This window comes from Cyprinodon variegatus, unplaced genomic scaffold, assembly GCF_000732505.1.
Source record: "Cyprinodon variegatus isolate N-32 unplaced genomic scaffold, C_variegatus-1.0 Scaffold7, whole genome shotgun sequence".
Taxonomy (NCBI): Eukaryota; Metazoa; Chordata; class Actinopteri; order Cyprinodontiformes; family Cyprinodontidae; genus Cyprinodon; species Cyprinodon variegatus.
Window position 1 is genome coordinate 1,049,306 of NW_015150460.1, and position 16,190 is coordinate 1,065,495.

Below are 16,190 nucleotides of genomic sequence, written 5' to 3' on the forward strand. Positions count from 1 at the left end.
ATAACGATATTACAGCTTTCATTGATTTATTTCAAACTTGAAACTTTGTTTAGCCTGTAAGGTGTTAAAAAAAAATTAAAAAATTTACAGATTAATCGAATTGAATCGAATCGCATCGTGGTGTATTCTTGAGTATCGAAAATAATCGAATCGTTGCGTCAGGAAATCGATACTGAATCGAATCGCCATGATTGATGTAATTTACACCCCTAAGTAGAACAGTACTGTAAAGTTTGGTGGTGGGGGGATTATGATCTGGGGTTGTTTTTTGGGAGCTGGGCTTGACCCCCCTAGGTTCTAGTAAAAGGAAATCTGAATAATTCAGCATAGCAAGACGTTTTAAACAATCCCATACTCCCAACTTTGTAGGAACAGTTTGGATCCGGCCCCTTCTTCTTCCAACAAGACTGATGTCAACCTAATAGAACAACTTTGGGATGAATTAGAGCAGGAGGACTGAGAGACAGGCCTTCTCGTCAACATCAGCGTGACCTCACAAATGCACTTCTAGAAGAATGGTGAAAAAAATCCCCATAAACCCTCCTAACCCTTGTTGACAGCCTTCCCAGAAGAGTCAAAGCTGTTCAAGCAGCAATGGGGAGAACAACTTCCTATTGAACCAATATGGAAATGTGTGTAATTTAAGCTCAGATGCAAGTTAAGGCTGGTGAAAAAATATTTTTGGCACTATAGTGTTACTATTCAGTGTTTTAATATAATTTTTGTTAAAGCCAGAAGAAGATTTATTTTTAAATGGTCGCATAAAGTTCAGGTTAGAAGTTAATGCAATATTTACATGAATGTTCTTTATTTTAAATGGCTAATTTTCCAGGAAAAAAAGGAAAGTCTAATTTAATTACCTACAAGATGGTGAGGGTTTATGTTTAGACAAACAAAAAAACTAGTTATGACACAATCACAATATTTATTTTTGCAAGTGTCAAGGTTAGGTCATAAACCTGAGGACACTGGGCAAGCTGTTCACAACAGGTTACTCATGCTTACAATCTGTTTTGCTGCCAGTGGTTATATAGCATTGGGCAAGGTTAGAGATGATGAGTAACAGAGAGTGCCACAAAATTCAAGGGAAGATCTGAAGAGAAGAGTCGTAGATAAGCCGGTTTCTGCAACAGAATAGCCTTGCAGGCTCAGTACAAATGGGTGAGGAAATCTCAAATGTTTTATACTGTGGCTTTGAAAGCCAAATAAAAGGCCTTGACAGCAACAAACAGCTATGACTGCTGCTTGTTTTAGCTTTTTATCACAAGCAGCTACCTAGTATGAGCAGCAGGCCAGGCGGCGAACTAGCAGTGTTCTAACTGCATCAGAGTGACGTATCGGAACCAAAGCTGTAGAGAGGAAGAGGTTACTTTATGCTGCCGTAGTTACAGACCCAGATTGCTGATCATATAGGAAAGCGGCAAAAATAAAACAATTTGAATAAGTTACCAAGGAGTTTTAATCAATAATGAAGGTAGGCTTTAAAGTTAAACAGCAAACAAGATTGTAAACAGATGGCAAATGATGGTGTTAACCTGTTTCTGGTTGTAGTCGGATGTATTTTCTCTTTTTTAAAGCTCAGCTAATTTGGTTGTTATACATTAAAATATTGCTAGCTGAGAAAGTGACATTACTAAGCAATGAAGTCTTGTCGTTCTGTCTGGATTTTAATGTTTACATTGACATTTTTTTGAAAATGACTTTAAACCAAATCAAAATAATCAAAACCTTTCACAAGGAAAAATATACAATTTTTGCCATGACACTTGGAACCACTATAGATGTCCATAAAGCATCTGAATTAGGGCGATTCTTACTCTCTTGGTTTTCAGACTAATGGGTTATTCTGATTTTCACTTGCAAGTAGACCAAAATTAGCTTTTTTTATCAAACGGTGAAGAACATAACATTTTGGACCAGAAAGTTTATTTTATACATTTTTGGATGTTCTTGTTGCTGCACGTTTCATAATTTAAAAAAATTAAACTTACGAATTAAACATAATTTTCCTGTCCAGGAATCAGTTTTCAGACCCTTTTACTCCTTCAGGGCTTCTGTTCTCTCCCACTTTCCTCTTTTCAACTGCAACAAAAAAAAAGGTTTCTTTTCCGATTAGGTTTGTCAGGATTCTTGTCGGCAATTGATGCTCCAGTTTACAAAAAAGAGTGAACAAATAGCTAAAAAAAAAAAAAAGTTGCAGCAGCAAACAAATGTAGGAATACTTCTTCATGCTTCGGCATAATGGCGGACCGCTAGCCAAACAGCACATGAGTTACGCTTTGATCCTACGTAATTAACGCCATGGCGGCACATACGGACAATGATTGCTGGAAAAACAAGTAGCCAATCTACTTTAGACAGTAGGGAAAGTAGATTGGCTAATGTTTAGTAGGCCCCACCATGGCCAGAGTTTATGATTTTTTTATTATTTGGAGGGGGGGAGCCATAAGTGCAAGAATGCAATCCATCAATCATGTAATTTTAGACGACTCTGGACATTTAATTTCTGAGAAAAATCCTCTTTCATGCCTTTAAGTTTAGCTGAACCTCCTTCCCTTCAAATAAAGGACCTTCCATGCTTCCTAAGTCAGTATATGGTACAGATACAGATGTGTAAAACTCCTGGATGGATGGATGGATGGATGGATGGATGGATGGATGGATGGATGGATGGATGGATGGATGGATGGATGGATGGATGGATGGTGTTATCTGAAGTCAATGATCCACCTCCTCTTCTCTGGTTTTCCTTAATCTGAGTACTTTGGGATGTTGTCTGTTATTCCTTTCTGGCAATAAACTGCACAATATATGATTTTAGCTGTAAGTGTGAGCAATACTTATGACAGAAATATTTGGAGTGCAACTGTTGTTGGCCAATGTGTTTATAGTTTTTCGAAGTTTGCTTATTATTTATTATTCAGCTAGTTGGATAAGGTCTTAAGGGAGCAGAGGATAGCATTTCAATGCGATGGAACCATAGATGACCAAAGAAAAAATTAGAAATGTTTACAATATTTTTTTTTTAAGATTCTCTTGGATCATGCATTCCTATCCAGCATGTACTGCAGATATTTCTGTCAATTTAAGCGTGAGCATCTCACTATAATTTGGAGATTTTATAAACTTCCCACATTCTGCATCAAATTTTGTTATTAGAAAAAGGTCAACAACAAAAAGAAAGAAAATTATTTTTCAGTTGATTTGTGTTCTAAGCTGCAAGTAAAAAAAAAAAGAGATTATGTTTGTGTTTGGCTAAAGGTTATTTAAAAAATGTTTTTGATAACTTTTTTTTGCAACTTAAAAGCCGTGACAGTGAGGTTGTTTGAAGCTGGAAGAAACTGCGTGTTTCTTAATCAGAAGCCTTTTGTACAAGTAAGTTTCAGTCCTCATCTTTGTCTTCACCATGAAAAAAAAGAGAAAAAGGCAGAGTGGGTGTTAATAATTCAGGCCTAATTGAAAGGGCAAATACGCAGAACATATTCCCACCTGTTCTTTTGAAGATGGATGTGTCATCCTATTGAAGTTTAATAATGTTCCTCTGATTCATACCTTCAAAAAGCCTCAATGTTAACATACTTCACATTTGAATAGACCTGAATGCCTCCCCTTCATGTCCTTCAACTTCTTGAAGGACGTGTAGTTTAAAAACCAACATTTAAGTTTAACAAGGTTTAAATATGGTTTGTTTTATTTTTTTACAGCTCTGCAAAACAGGAGATGGAAGAGGAGGCCGGTGGGAGCAGCAGACAGAGAGAAAACCGCCACAGCAGAGAGGGTGGAGGTGGTAGTCTGGAGAAGAGGGTGGAGGAGCTGGAAATGGTAAGTTCACTCAGCTGTTCTTCACTTCCACAGGATCCAGAGACATGTTGTACCTGTCATCACGACTAACATCATATAGGGAAATATCAGGCTACAAACACACAGTTTTTTTTTTCTATGAACAAAAAGGTGAGTAAACGGAGCATCTGCTCCGTCGATGCTTCAGGTGAGCAAAGCCGTTTGTGGGAATATTCCCTGCCTGCTGTTAGAAGGTCAAAGGAGGTTTTCTTTCCAAACAGGCGCAATATTACTTAACTTCAAAGACCAACACAAGCTGGTGCATAACTTAAGTGTAAGATAAATTCTTTTATAATTTCTTTATTATTAGAAATATTCCATCAGTAAGAAATGCATGTGTATTTATTTAGAAACTTTACGCCTATATGACACTATACCCTAAATTAAAACCAGTAAAAAGCAGCTGCATTCACAAGTCATCTAGTTAGTACATAGAAAACGTGTGTCATTGAATAGAAGAATAAATACAGATGTTCAATGAAGGCCTCAGAGGTTTAGAGGGAATTTTATTGTCATGATGGTTGCTTCACATATTTCTCTGAAGGTAAATATTGCTAATAAAAGGAACCGATCTAAAGAACATCTGTTCCTCTTGCATAGTAAACAGCCGGCTAATTAGACTGAAAGTGATTTCCAGTGTTGATGATAGGATTATGTTGAAGGGGTAGGCTGTATTGTGGCACTATTCTCATCTGATGCTTTTCAGCCAAAAAGTCCCACATTGAAATCCTGGGCTACGGCCCTCCTACATGGTGTTTTCATGTCAGACATTTTTTGCAAGTCCAAGTCAAGTCTAGAGTAGGCCTGTTGCAATATTAAATTAATCGCACAATAAATTCTAATCGCATGATTAATAAAAATAAGTTCAATAATTTGCGTGCTTGCTTGTTTCTTCTTGTGTTTTCATCTCCTACACTGAGACGGTATAGCTTAAAGGTCGCTATTATATCTATGGAATAATCATTATCTTGAACTGGTAAGTGAAAAATACATGCTCATATGTCACATAGCGTTGTCACGTAGCGTTGCGTCAGTGACGTCAGTGCTACATGACTGTTTGACAGCCCCTCTGCCGTTTTTTTTTTTTTTTTAACCTCTGCTGTGTGCGGGTAGGGCGAGCACCGATCAGTCAAGTTAGTAAAAAAAAAAACACTTAAAATATAAAATATTGTTCACAAGTCGGAAATCGCGAGTCTCGGTCGAGTCTGAAGTCCTTCAAATGCAAGTCTAAGTCGAGTCTGAAGTCATTAAATATACGACTTAAGTGCGAGTCGAGTACGAGTCACAAACTCGCGTCCCCACCTCTGTTTCATGTTCTTGTTGTGTATAAAGTTGTTTCTTTACTGTTACTGCAGTTTCTTCTGATAGTCCAAAAATATGCATGGTAGGATAACTGGTTTCTTTTGCCCTTTGAGATGTCTCCTTTTGCATGGCTGTTGGTCCTTAGAATCAGAATCAGAAATACTTTAACTCTGATTCTGATTCTAAGGACCAACAGCCATGCAAAAGGAGACATCCCAAGGTCTTGGTGACCTTGCCTCTCGCCTGAGCTGAGATGTCAAACATCTGAACAAATGTGGACAGCTAGATGGACTCCAGCAGCTCTTAATGCCCCCATAGGATGCATTAATCGTCAACTAATTTAGTAATCGGTTAATCATTAAAGGTATAGAGGATGATCTTTTATTTCCGGGTGGATCATTTAAATAAGTGGTCCTTCTAATTGTCAATTATTCTGGAGATATATTTATGTAAGGCCAACCTACGTGTTCGTCCTGTTAGCCATATTTTTCTGCTCATGCACACTATTAGCCGCATATCTGTGGTGAGCTACGGATTCAGTCATTGAAGCTCACCTTTCTCACCACGGTTCTTTGAAAATGGCAGAAGGTCGTAAGAGAAAAAGTGTCTATGAAGCATATGAGAAGAAAAGAAAGTTTGATTTTGGTATATAGTGACATCAGTAGATCCCCATTTTGTGCGTACCCTTAGCTTGATAAATTGGCGCTTGGGCTTAAAAAAATAGAGGAATGCACATTAGGATGTCTGTACTAATAATCAGTCTGATTGTAGAGCATCCTAAACTAAAACTAAACTATTGGTAGCATAAGAAAAAAATAATCAAAATCATCCCAACAAGAGATTTTACAAAGACCTGGTGTCTCACCCTTATTTTCACTGTACCCAGTGGATTACATTTCAACTTAAAGTTAAATCTTCTGTGCTTCAATTTCTCTGTTACTAACATTAGATTGTTAGACCTAATGCTTCTATAAAGAGCTCTTTTCAGATGACGATTTCAATGCTATGTGCAGTTGTTTAATTTTTGACTTCCCTCTGAAACCTCTGGTCCGTAAATCCTCCATGTTGTTGGAAGAGATAACCTTTTAACGGCGCAGATGTCTTTTCCTTCTGCACTGCCACTATTAGACACTCAACCTCTCACTGCTTCTACGGTGAAAAACTCCACTTGGAATCAAATGTCACACGAGTAGCTTTGGAAGAAAGGTTTTTAAAGTCAGCACGGCGGTGACCTGTCTGACTGCAGCGTGAGATGTTTCTAAGGGTCAAATGACTGAAAGTGCTGTGGAAAAGGTGTTTTGCGCTGCATTTATTTTGGTTGCAGGTTCGGTCTTTTGCTCTTAATATGCGTAGCTAAGTTCTGATGCTGGTCTGTTTGTTGGAGATTTTAACTTTAGATCCCAGGACATAACCTAAAAGCCCCACACTGAGAATGCAGAGTAAAATGGCACGCACAAAAATAACTAACCTTGAGTTTAACCCTTAAAATAAATCAATGATTAAATAGAATTGCAGGAATTATATTTTAAGGTGTAGGGTTTAAAAAAAAAGAAAGGATTAGCTTTTGGGAACATTTACATCTGCTTTATATTTTTCAGTTTTCTGCACCTCCAAGATTTGTCACTATGAAACAATTTTATATGTATGCAACAGAAACAGTATAAGGGGGAAATAATGTTACTAAAAGAACGACAGCTTGGACTTTAGGGACAATTTGCTTCAAAAAAGAAATATTACTGTCCATATATAACTAAATGGATAAAAGGAAATTGGAAAATAGAAAAGTATGTTATTCGGAAGTAATGTAGCAGTGTATCCTCTTATAGGTTTATTAATAAGTTCCAATGCCAATGTATATTGGCATTGGAACTATAAGTAAACTATAAGTAAAACGCATTTTCTACTAAAGGTGGAACCTTTCGTGGTTATTGAGGGTTAATTGCTGTTTGCTTCTTTTATCATAAAGAAACATAAAAAGAATTGGGAAAAGTTTCTGTCTCTTCCTCAGATTAACCAAACTGATGAAATAAGTTTTTATCTTCGACTTCTTTGGAAAACTGTTTAATGGTTCTGGACATTTGTCTTTCAGGTGTCCTTTAATTAATTTTAGATTTTTCCCAAGTATGAATAAGTAAAGGAAATGTTTAAAGAGATATGTGGATTTTAACTTTGGTATAATTTCCAATTCTTTAACATTACCCATCTGTTTTTCATTCCTTCAATCTATTCTTTAATTCATCCCTCCATCCTCTCTCCTCTCAATCCTCCTGCATATGTGTTTTTCTGTTGCTATGTCCATTCATTCATCCATGCTACTATCCATTTATACATCTTCTTATTCATCCATCCATTCATAAACCATTGATTGTTCATCCAAATATCCATCCATCCTTTGTTGTTTCCTTTATCTGTTTGTCATCATTCATCTATCTCTTCCCCCCCCCCCATCTGTCCATCCATTGGGCTTCTGGTTTGTTTTTTGGCTCCGTCTCTGTTTCTTGCAGGTAACATAATGAAACCCTTTAGAAACAGTTGCTTTAGATTTACATCGAACTAATCTTTTTTACTTTAATGGCTATAAACAAAAAAGGATTTCTATACTTCGGAAACTCTGCAAATACCCCAAATGAATAAAAAATAATTTTGTAATTAACGATCCTATTAGGTAATGATTCTTCTGTACATTTATATATTTTGTATATAAGTTGGCTGACTAATTGTAAAACTGTCTGTTCTTTAGGAGCTGGCCATTGTTCTCCAGGAGCAATCCAGGTTGCTGAAGGCCCTGCAGGACAAAGAGGATATAATTGAGAAGCAGAAAGAGGAAATCGAATTGCTGAACCTGGTGGGTGCAGCCTCCATCATCCTCATTAATATCAGTAAAATCTGCTCTGTCATCTGATATTTTGACAGATTATTATTTTTTTGTCTTGCAAAGTGGGCGGCTTGTGTAGGCCTTGAAATGATTTGGCATTTTACTGGAGATTTGAGTGTATTGTTGGAGGAACATTTTTTTCTTTTGTTTTCTTTTATTCACATATAAAGACTGCTTAAACAGAAATGCTAGATTTGGGTTTTAATAAATAAGAAACAGTGCAGGGGTTTATTTTCCTGCAAAAGTAGGTTTTAATCTATGCAGATAAGCAGGAATTCAGTGAAAATTGTCAAAAAAGTGAAGTACTTAAACATTTGATTAAAAACTTTCTGAAAGATGTTCGCTCTCATCCCTGCTGTGCTATTTTACATTCATTAAAAGTACAGCCAAAAGCCAAACAAAAAGATCATGAGATAACAACGGTGCCTACTTCCCAATCAGAGAGGTATTGTCAGACTGGTGGGAAGACAAAGATTACAATCAGTCGCCATTTTAGAGGAAAGATGTTATTTCACAGCTGGACTCCTCCTTAAAAAAAAAGACTTTTGAAGTTCAGCTTAACCAGCAGGATACAGTGTCCTCCTTACTGTTTAATGAATCTTAAAAACAGCCAGATATTTTCCTCAGATCTGTTTCTAACTGGTGCCCCAACAGGTCACACTCAAGTGTCACGTTAATTAGGAGGTACGATCAGGTTTTAGCTGACGTCTTTTTCAATTTGTGGGGCTTTCTTTAATGTTAATTATGTGCCTGATTCTATTGATAAAGACATTTTCTGCTTTAACCCTTCTTCTGTTTTTTCAGTATTTTAACTTTTGTTCAAATTGAAAAGACCACATTTTTAATTATTCTTACAATCAAACACTAACTATAAGAAGATGAAAATATTTCATTCTTCTAAACCTTTTTACTCAGACAATCAACAACCCAAGCTAAGCTCTACGCTGCCTACTGGCTGACAGAACATCTGTCCTCCTGCTTCTTTCAGAGCAAATTTGGCAGAAAAGATTGTCATATATCTGAACTATTCAGAGAATTGATATTTTTTCATGTGGAGCTGATCTACAAAAAAAAAAAAAATCCAAACAGATCAAACATGGCGTTCAGAGATGGGCTCATTTTTGGCTGCAAGTAGAATGAATGCCTTCTAGTTATTATCTGTCCACTTTTGTTGCTATGACGGACGCCTCACAATCCATCTGTAAACACAAAGGCTGCAATATTACAGAAGCGTCACCGATAGCATCACAGCGACATGCATCCTGTTATAACAGCAGGGCTCGATACAAGGATGCAGGAAGAAGCATGAGAAATATCACTGCTGCAGGAAACGTATGTCAGGCAGGAGATAACGGCTCATCCAGTCGGCATCTCTGCAGAGGGAGATTGAACCCACAGACACCGTGGAAGTTTATTTGGATCAAAAAAAGAAGATAACGCACAGATTGTGGATTATATCTCCTCTGTGATAAGCTTTCCAGGGGGAGAACTTCTATCACCTAAATTCGCATAAGTTCAGAGGTCTGTTATTGATCCCGATTAGATCAGATTTCTAATGGGGACATTTCTGAACGTCAAGAGAAAAACCTGCCATGATTTTATTGAAAACAATATTACCATGACTATTGGTATTACTCCCTTAAGGTAGTTATCTGGATTCTTCAAATATCAATAAGTATAATGATCAGGTGTATTGCACAGAGGGGTAATATTCTTTGGTTGACAAAATCTGAATTAAGTTGTTGGTGAAACATCTAAAAAAATGGATGAAACTAATTTTACTGTAAAATATGATTTAAAAAATACAATACATCTTGCTTATATTTATTTCTTAAGGGGGGCTAGGATTACCTAAAGTAAAATATAATTAAACACAAATTCTTTAAGGTAGCAGTAAAAGTTAAGCATCACATAAAGAAAAACCTGTTGAAAGTAGCGGAAAGAAAAACTGCAATGGCATGATGGATGGATCAATAAATAACGTTTTGTTGCAAGTTGAGATAATATACTAAATGCTGGTTGAAGGAATCAAATAGTTTCTGTCCATTTTACCAAAGTCGCTGCAAAGCCCAGAGGAGCTCCACAGATCATGCTCAGATTACAAAATAAGAACCAGTGATAAACACAGAGGTCAGACCAAAACAACTCCTTTTATGGACTATAAAACAGTTAATACTGCTTCTAATAATGCATTTGTTTTTTTTAATCCTTTTTTTTTTGTTTCAAAAACTGTCAATATATGCAGCCTAGTATCTGATCGAATGTGTGTAATTGGTGATATAAAGACATATATATGCCAATATACCTAGAAGTTTATTGAGGGTCTTGATTGTTTAGTTTTCTGCTGGTGCAATGTGAGTTGTGTAAATTTACTGCGGTCTAGTTTCTGTCTTGGAAAACTTCAATTCAGCCAGCAGGCCGCCCTGCCCCATCATGTGGAAGGACAAACCAAACAAAAACTGGAACTTGATATTTACTCAATGCTGTAGATTAGACTTTCAAATAAAAAGAGTCTTGGTCGGGAACCTTAATGAATCCACTTCTTCTGCTGCTGTTTTGTTTGTTTTTTTTTCTCATAAAAACTCCCAGGGTAAAGATTAGATCGTTTTTTTCCTCAAACTCCCAAGATGTTCCTCCTTAGGAGGACACTTTAATTTCCTCCAACTGTTGTTCAGCTCGTTTTCAACAACAGCACAACCACGAGCAGTGATGGAGGCGAGAATAAATGAGAGGTGTCAGCTTGATGAGAGAGAGCTGTGGCAACTTGGAGCTGCCGTCGTTTTCTCCTAATTGATGCTGTTAATGGCTAATTTGCTGCTATCGAAACAGCCTGACTTTTCAGCAAGTGAAACTTCAAACTTTCAGACTCCTGGTGCCCAACATACGGCGTTAAATATTCATGTTTAGGATGTTACAAACGGTGCTGTGTTATTTTCCACAGGACCTGGATGAGATTGAAGATGAGAATGAGCAGCTCAAACAGGAGAACAAGACTCTGCTGAAGGTGGTGGGACAGCTGACGAGGTAGAGCTGCTCCAGCGACGCCAACAACTCCCTGACATCAGATCCTGCAGTGTGGCCTGTATCTGTTTCATTTGGTGTAGATTACTTTAGCTTGTCATCATTTAAGTCAGATGCTGTTAATTTGCCCCCTTTTCACCCCCCTGTAATTACTTTTTGTACCCATTTTTTATTAGTACGAAATGGGGCCAATTGATGTTTCATAGTAACTTCAGTCAAGAAGCTCCTTTCTATCTGGTTTGGCATCCAAATTTTAGTCAATTTTCTACAATCATTCTTTTTCTGCTGTTGAAATGTGGTTCTGTGGATGTAATACACTATATGAACCAGCAGGAGGCTACTTGGGTATTCTGGTTTAATCAGTGTTACTTGATCTATTATATTTAGGAGATCTTTATGATTTAAACATGGATTACATCCAAAATAAAAAGAGCTGGAGGGTAGAATATGACTTCTGAGAAAACCTTTCATCTAAAAGAGTTATTTATCTCTAAATGCTGAAAACATTTGACAAGAAAAATAAACTGCACATGGGTACGAAATGAAAATAAGGGGCAAATGAACTCAGAACCTTTGAGACTTAAAACCTTTAAGTGTATTCCAATCCGAGCTGATTGGTGGGGTTTATCTGACATCGTAAACATATTTAATGTAAATGTGTTGTATATAGCCTGTTTAGATTGTTCATGTTCTAGATTTGTCAAATAAAGAAAAACCATTGAATGTATACGCTCTAATACCCAAGCACAGAAAAACAAAACAAATTACTAGCAAAAAAAAATCTTGCGTCCTGTGCAACGACTTTGAGTCGTGCAAAGATAAAGATCTGCTGCATTTGGACCAAATTAAACTCACTTTGACAGTATCAGCAGCCAAAGTGCCTTAAAGTGCATGAGACTTTTTTCTTTTTTTTTTTTTTTCTTTGAACTTGTTAAAGCCTGGTGCTTTATTGAATAAATTGCATTCCTGTTATTCCAATTTCTAATAACCTTTTGGTAAATTTCAATCCAGTGGGAGCCTCTTAAATCTTTAAAGTTATGTCAAAATGAAATGAAGACGCCGAAAATGTATCAATTCTGTAGTTTATGCATCTTATTAACATCTTGACTTTTATTGTAGTCCGTGTCAAAAGGCTTTAGTGATATTTACATGTTGCTACAAATAGTGATAGGTTTTCAGGTTCACCCAGGCTGCTAGGTGAACTATTTCTTATGATAGTAAAGTGAAGTGATGGATCAAACTATATCCACTGTTTAGATAAGGAAACAGACTTTATGTTCGGTCCTGTGCAGAAACATTTATGACCTGTGAATCTTCCCACATTGTTACATCAAAGCCACTTACATCTTTGTATATTGTTGGGGTTTTATAACAAGGGGTGATTTCAAACGTTGTGGCGTAATTGTGAAGGAAAATGGAAATAATGCAGGTTTTTGTTTCAGAAATTAAAATCATGTAAGATTTGGTAATCTATATCAATCCAGCTTTGTACATTGATGGAGTAAAATTTTGTACCTATATTTTTTGGAAATAGCTTAAGGTCGGACATACCCAGGAAGCACTTGAGTGAACTTTAGACCTTTTAGTCTAATTCTGGTCCATTCAGAAGCCTTGAGCTTTGATTTCTACCATCAATAGCTTCAGGCTGTATATTTAAGGTCATTGTCTCACTAGAACAGTTTTCCCTCAGCATGATGCTGCCACCACATTTCTTCATAGTCAATGAAGGTGTCTCTGAGGCCTTGAAAGAACTATATATACTCCAAGAATAAAATGTGGGGTTGTTTTCCATTTGCATCTAAAGATAGTTAAATACACGCCAATTTATTTAGTGGTAGAAGAATAAAAGGGGCTGAATGCATGCCATACAGTTCAGCTTTAACATGTAAAATATTTAAAGACCTTAATATTTTCTTTTTACTTCACAATTAAGTGCTACTTTGTGCTGGTCTGAAACATAAAATCCTAATAATAAAATCCAAATGCTTGTGGGTGTGATGGGACTTTAGTTTTGTTTTTTAAAGGGGTATGTATTCTGTTGAGATCCACTTTCTCTTGTTTAGATCATTGTAATACAGGGAGCCCCTTGCTGCAGCAGATCATCTTAAATCAGTGAGAGATTCCCAGATTTAGGGGTTAAAGGTCAGTCCCATATAGACCAACATCACAGATCTATTTCTCTTTTTGCATGTACAGAAGATTAAGTCATTTAATAAAAGTTTGATTATCTCTCTCCTCAGTCGACTCGCTTTTGTTCATTAACACTAATTCGTGGTGATGATACTGTGCCGCTGAGTCGGTAATGCAATGTGACGGTGCTATATGTGGGGGGGGTTGGTTCTAACTTAGTTCTCTGATGATGATTCAACATGTCCATCACTTACCTGACTGCATCCCAGACACAAAAAGCCCTATCTCAATTATTATGCAACTAAATCACATTAATTCCCCCACCTAGTGACGGAGCGAGGAAGGAGGAATCTTTATCGGACTAATGTTCACTAAATTTCCAGATAATAGCTTCTTTCGGTGGCTGGAAAGTGCTGGAGGCTCTCTGCGTAATCCCTATTAGCATTTTTATGGAAAGTTGCGAGGTTTGTCATTTTGAATCGGCGCAGAGGGCACAGACAATCCATATCTTACATTGGTTAGTCACTATAAGCTGCCGTTCAGCTCTCAGCAGCTCCATCAGACCTCCGCTAAAGTTCAGACACCGTCACAATGCTTTCACTCTCATCATCGCTCAGTAAATTACAGTTTCTCTGCGTGTGATAAAAACGGTCTGTCAGCACTTCCCTGAAGAGATGCTTTTCTTTGAAGATTTGCAAGAAAACGTTTGCATCAAGTTCCTGTTTGGTTGTGGATGCAAGAGGATGCCGGTTTTAACTGCAGTGAACATCAGTATGATGTTGGTTTTAAGGTAAGCAACATCTGTAAAAAAAAAAAAAGTTTTTAATTATATATATATATATAAAATTGAGCAAGGTATTTTTGCTCTTCATCCATTTTAGTTTTTAAATGTTCTGTAAAATAACACATGGTAGATAAATAAGCTACAAAAGTAAATCATGAATTTATGTATAAAGTACAAAATCATGTAATCTATATTTTGAAACAGTATGTTAAATTCATAGCACCAGCTTTAAAAGGTCAACCTGGTGTGCTACGAATTGGCTTTTAGTTTTTGAAGCGTTTCATGTTCCTTGTTAAGATACTTTGCATCATTTTAAAATCTACAGTTCTCAACTATCCTTATATTTTTGGGAATCATCTATAACTTTCAGGACTTTTAATTTGACATTAATTTGACTTTAACTACTTGAGTTCCACTAAAAAGCTGCAAAGGTTTAATTTAAGTTTTTTAAATAAGTAATCTACAATAAGATTTGATTAAAAAATTACATATGGGTATTGGTTAAATAAAAAGTCAGTGGAAGAAAAGATTAAAAATAATCAACAAACCTTAGCTTTACAGGAAAGTTAAGTGTTTTCAGAAACAAACTGAGTGGAAACAATACATTAAGATATAAAAGTAAAGTGAATAACCTGAATTAACTTCATGTATTGATTTATAAATGATTTTTCATCCTATCTGTGTCCTTCCTTCCTGAAGATCCTAGAGCAGGACAACCATTAACAGACCATGAATACAATTCTGGACATTAACGGCTGCTAACCTTCACACTTGATGCATTTTAAGATGACAAATGGTGAGTGTGCCGTGATAATGAAGCACTTTGATAATCTCTTTGACCTTTCAAAGCATTGTACAAAGAAAGTCATGTTCACTTAGTCTGTGTAATTATTTGGCTCCCACTTATTCCAACCTAATATACGACTGTATTTGTGATGATGCTTCATGTGCCGGCTTTAAATCTAACCCCTGACCCGACCTTCTGAATGTTAGATGAATGTTTGGTCTTTATGAAGCAACTTCTTCATAATAAACCAGATACCTTGGTTCTTCTTTACCATTAGTCCCATTTAACCGGCACCCTTACAAAAAATAAATGCCATTAACAAGAGCAATATTTTGTATTTATTCTGTTAGAGCCTGTTTAGATTTATCTCTTTTTTTTTCTACTTTTTTTAGGGTTTTTCAGTTCCATCCAGATCAAGTCCCAGTCTAAACTGATAAAAAAAAGGCATTACTTTGAAGCTACCAAGTGGTCCACTGTAACAGAGTGAGCTGTACAGATCAGATTATGAAGCATTGGAGAAGTGTTCATCTTTAGATGGAAACACATTGAAATATGCTCTACTGGTTGGTATAATTCCAGCAAATTTGATTCTGAGAAGGACAAAGAATCAATAAACCAAACAAAAACACATTGAACACACAGAAATTTAATATTTTTTCTGAAATTATGTACATTTTCATTTCAAAATCTTAAGATTTTCGATTGCTAATGTTCTTGATCCATTGTCTTTAGAAATGTTCTAGTTGCCAAAAAGTTTGAGATTCCTTTTGTAAAACACTTTTTGGATTCTTTGCTCTTTTGGCATTTTTATCTAATAAAACCTCTAAACATCTTCATGTTTGCACATACAGATATGTGCACAGATGAAGTATCTTTCATTCTACACTGATACTTGAGAGGCCGATAGTCAGAGATGAGCAACAAACCTTATCTTGTTCTTGAAGGTAGCTGGAAACATTTTATTATCCGTTAGTTTCATGTTCTCGCTTCTGCGGCCAATCTTCTCCATCTCCAGGGTCCCTCAGTGCAAGAAGGCGCTCATCCGTACAGAACACGTCTGGGTCAAGATGCCTGAAAGGGTAAAAACAGATGGGCGGAAAGATACTTGACGCTCTTTTTGCAATATCCTCTGATCATTTCTTCTGGTCTTATTTATCAGAATCTTCACCAGCACCCTGAGAGTGATCACCCATGCACCTTTTAAACATCTAAACCAGTGAATTCCTTTAAAGCTGCTGATAAAGCCAGGCTTTTCTAGGTGACACTTCTTTTTTTATTTAATGTCTCCCTATGCTATCAGCAAAATCAGCAATCACTTATTGAACGTTTCAAGTTATTTCAGTCTTTCACCATAAAAATTGTCCTTTTTGACCATTTGTGTTTAGAACCAGCTTCACACTGGAGGTGGAAAACTGCAATAATGAGACTTCTAACCCTCTGTGCAGGCTTTT

General features: G+C 36.5%; 1 protein-coding gene across 2 annotated transcripts in view; it reads left to right on the forward strand.

Moving 5' to 3' along the window:
• The window catches only part of pawr (PRKC, apoptosis, WT1, regulator), a 77,219-nt gene extending 64,653 nt beyond the window's left edge, over positions 1-12,566 (forward strand). The window contains exons 5-7 of one of the 2 annotated variants that reach the window (XM_015376599.1): positions 3,705-3,822; positions 7,883-7,987; positions 10,959-12,566. In XM_015376599.1, coding sequence (XP_015232085.1) covers positions 3,705-3,822; positions 7,883-7,987; positions 10,959-11,045 — 310 coding nt within the window. In that variant the 3' untranslated portion in view covers positions 11,046-12,566. The remainder of the gene's footprint in view (positions 1-3,704; positions 3,823-7,882; positions 7,988-10,958) is intronic. The other variant, XM_015376590.1, reaches the window with a different exon arrangement.
• Positions 12,567-16,190: the final 3,624 nt, after the last annotated feature.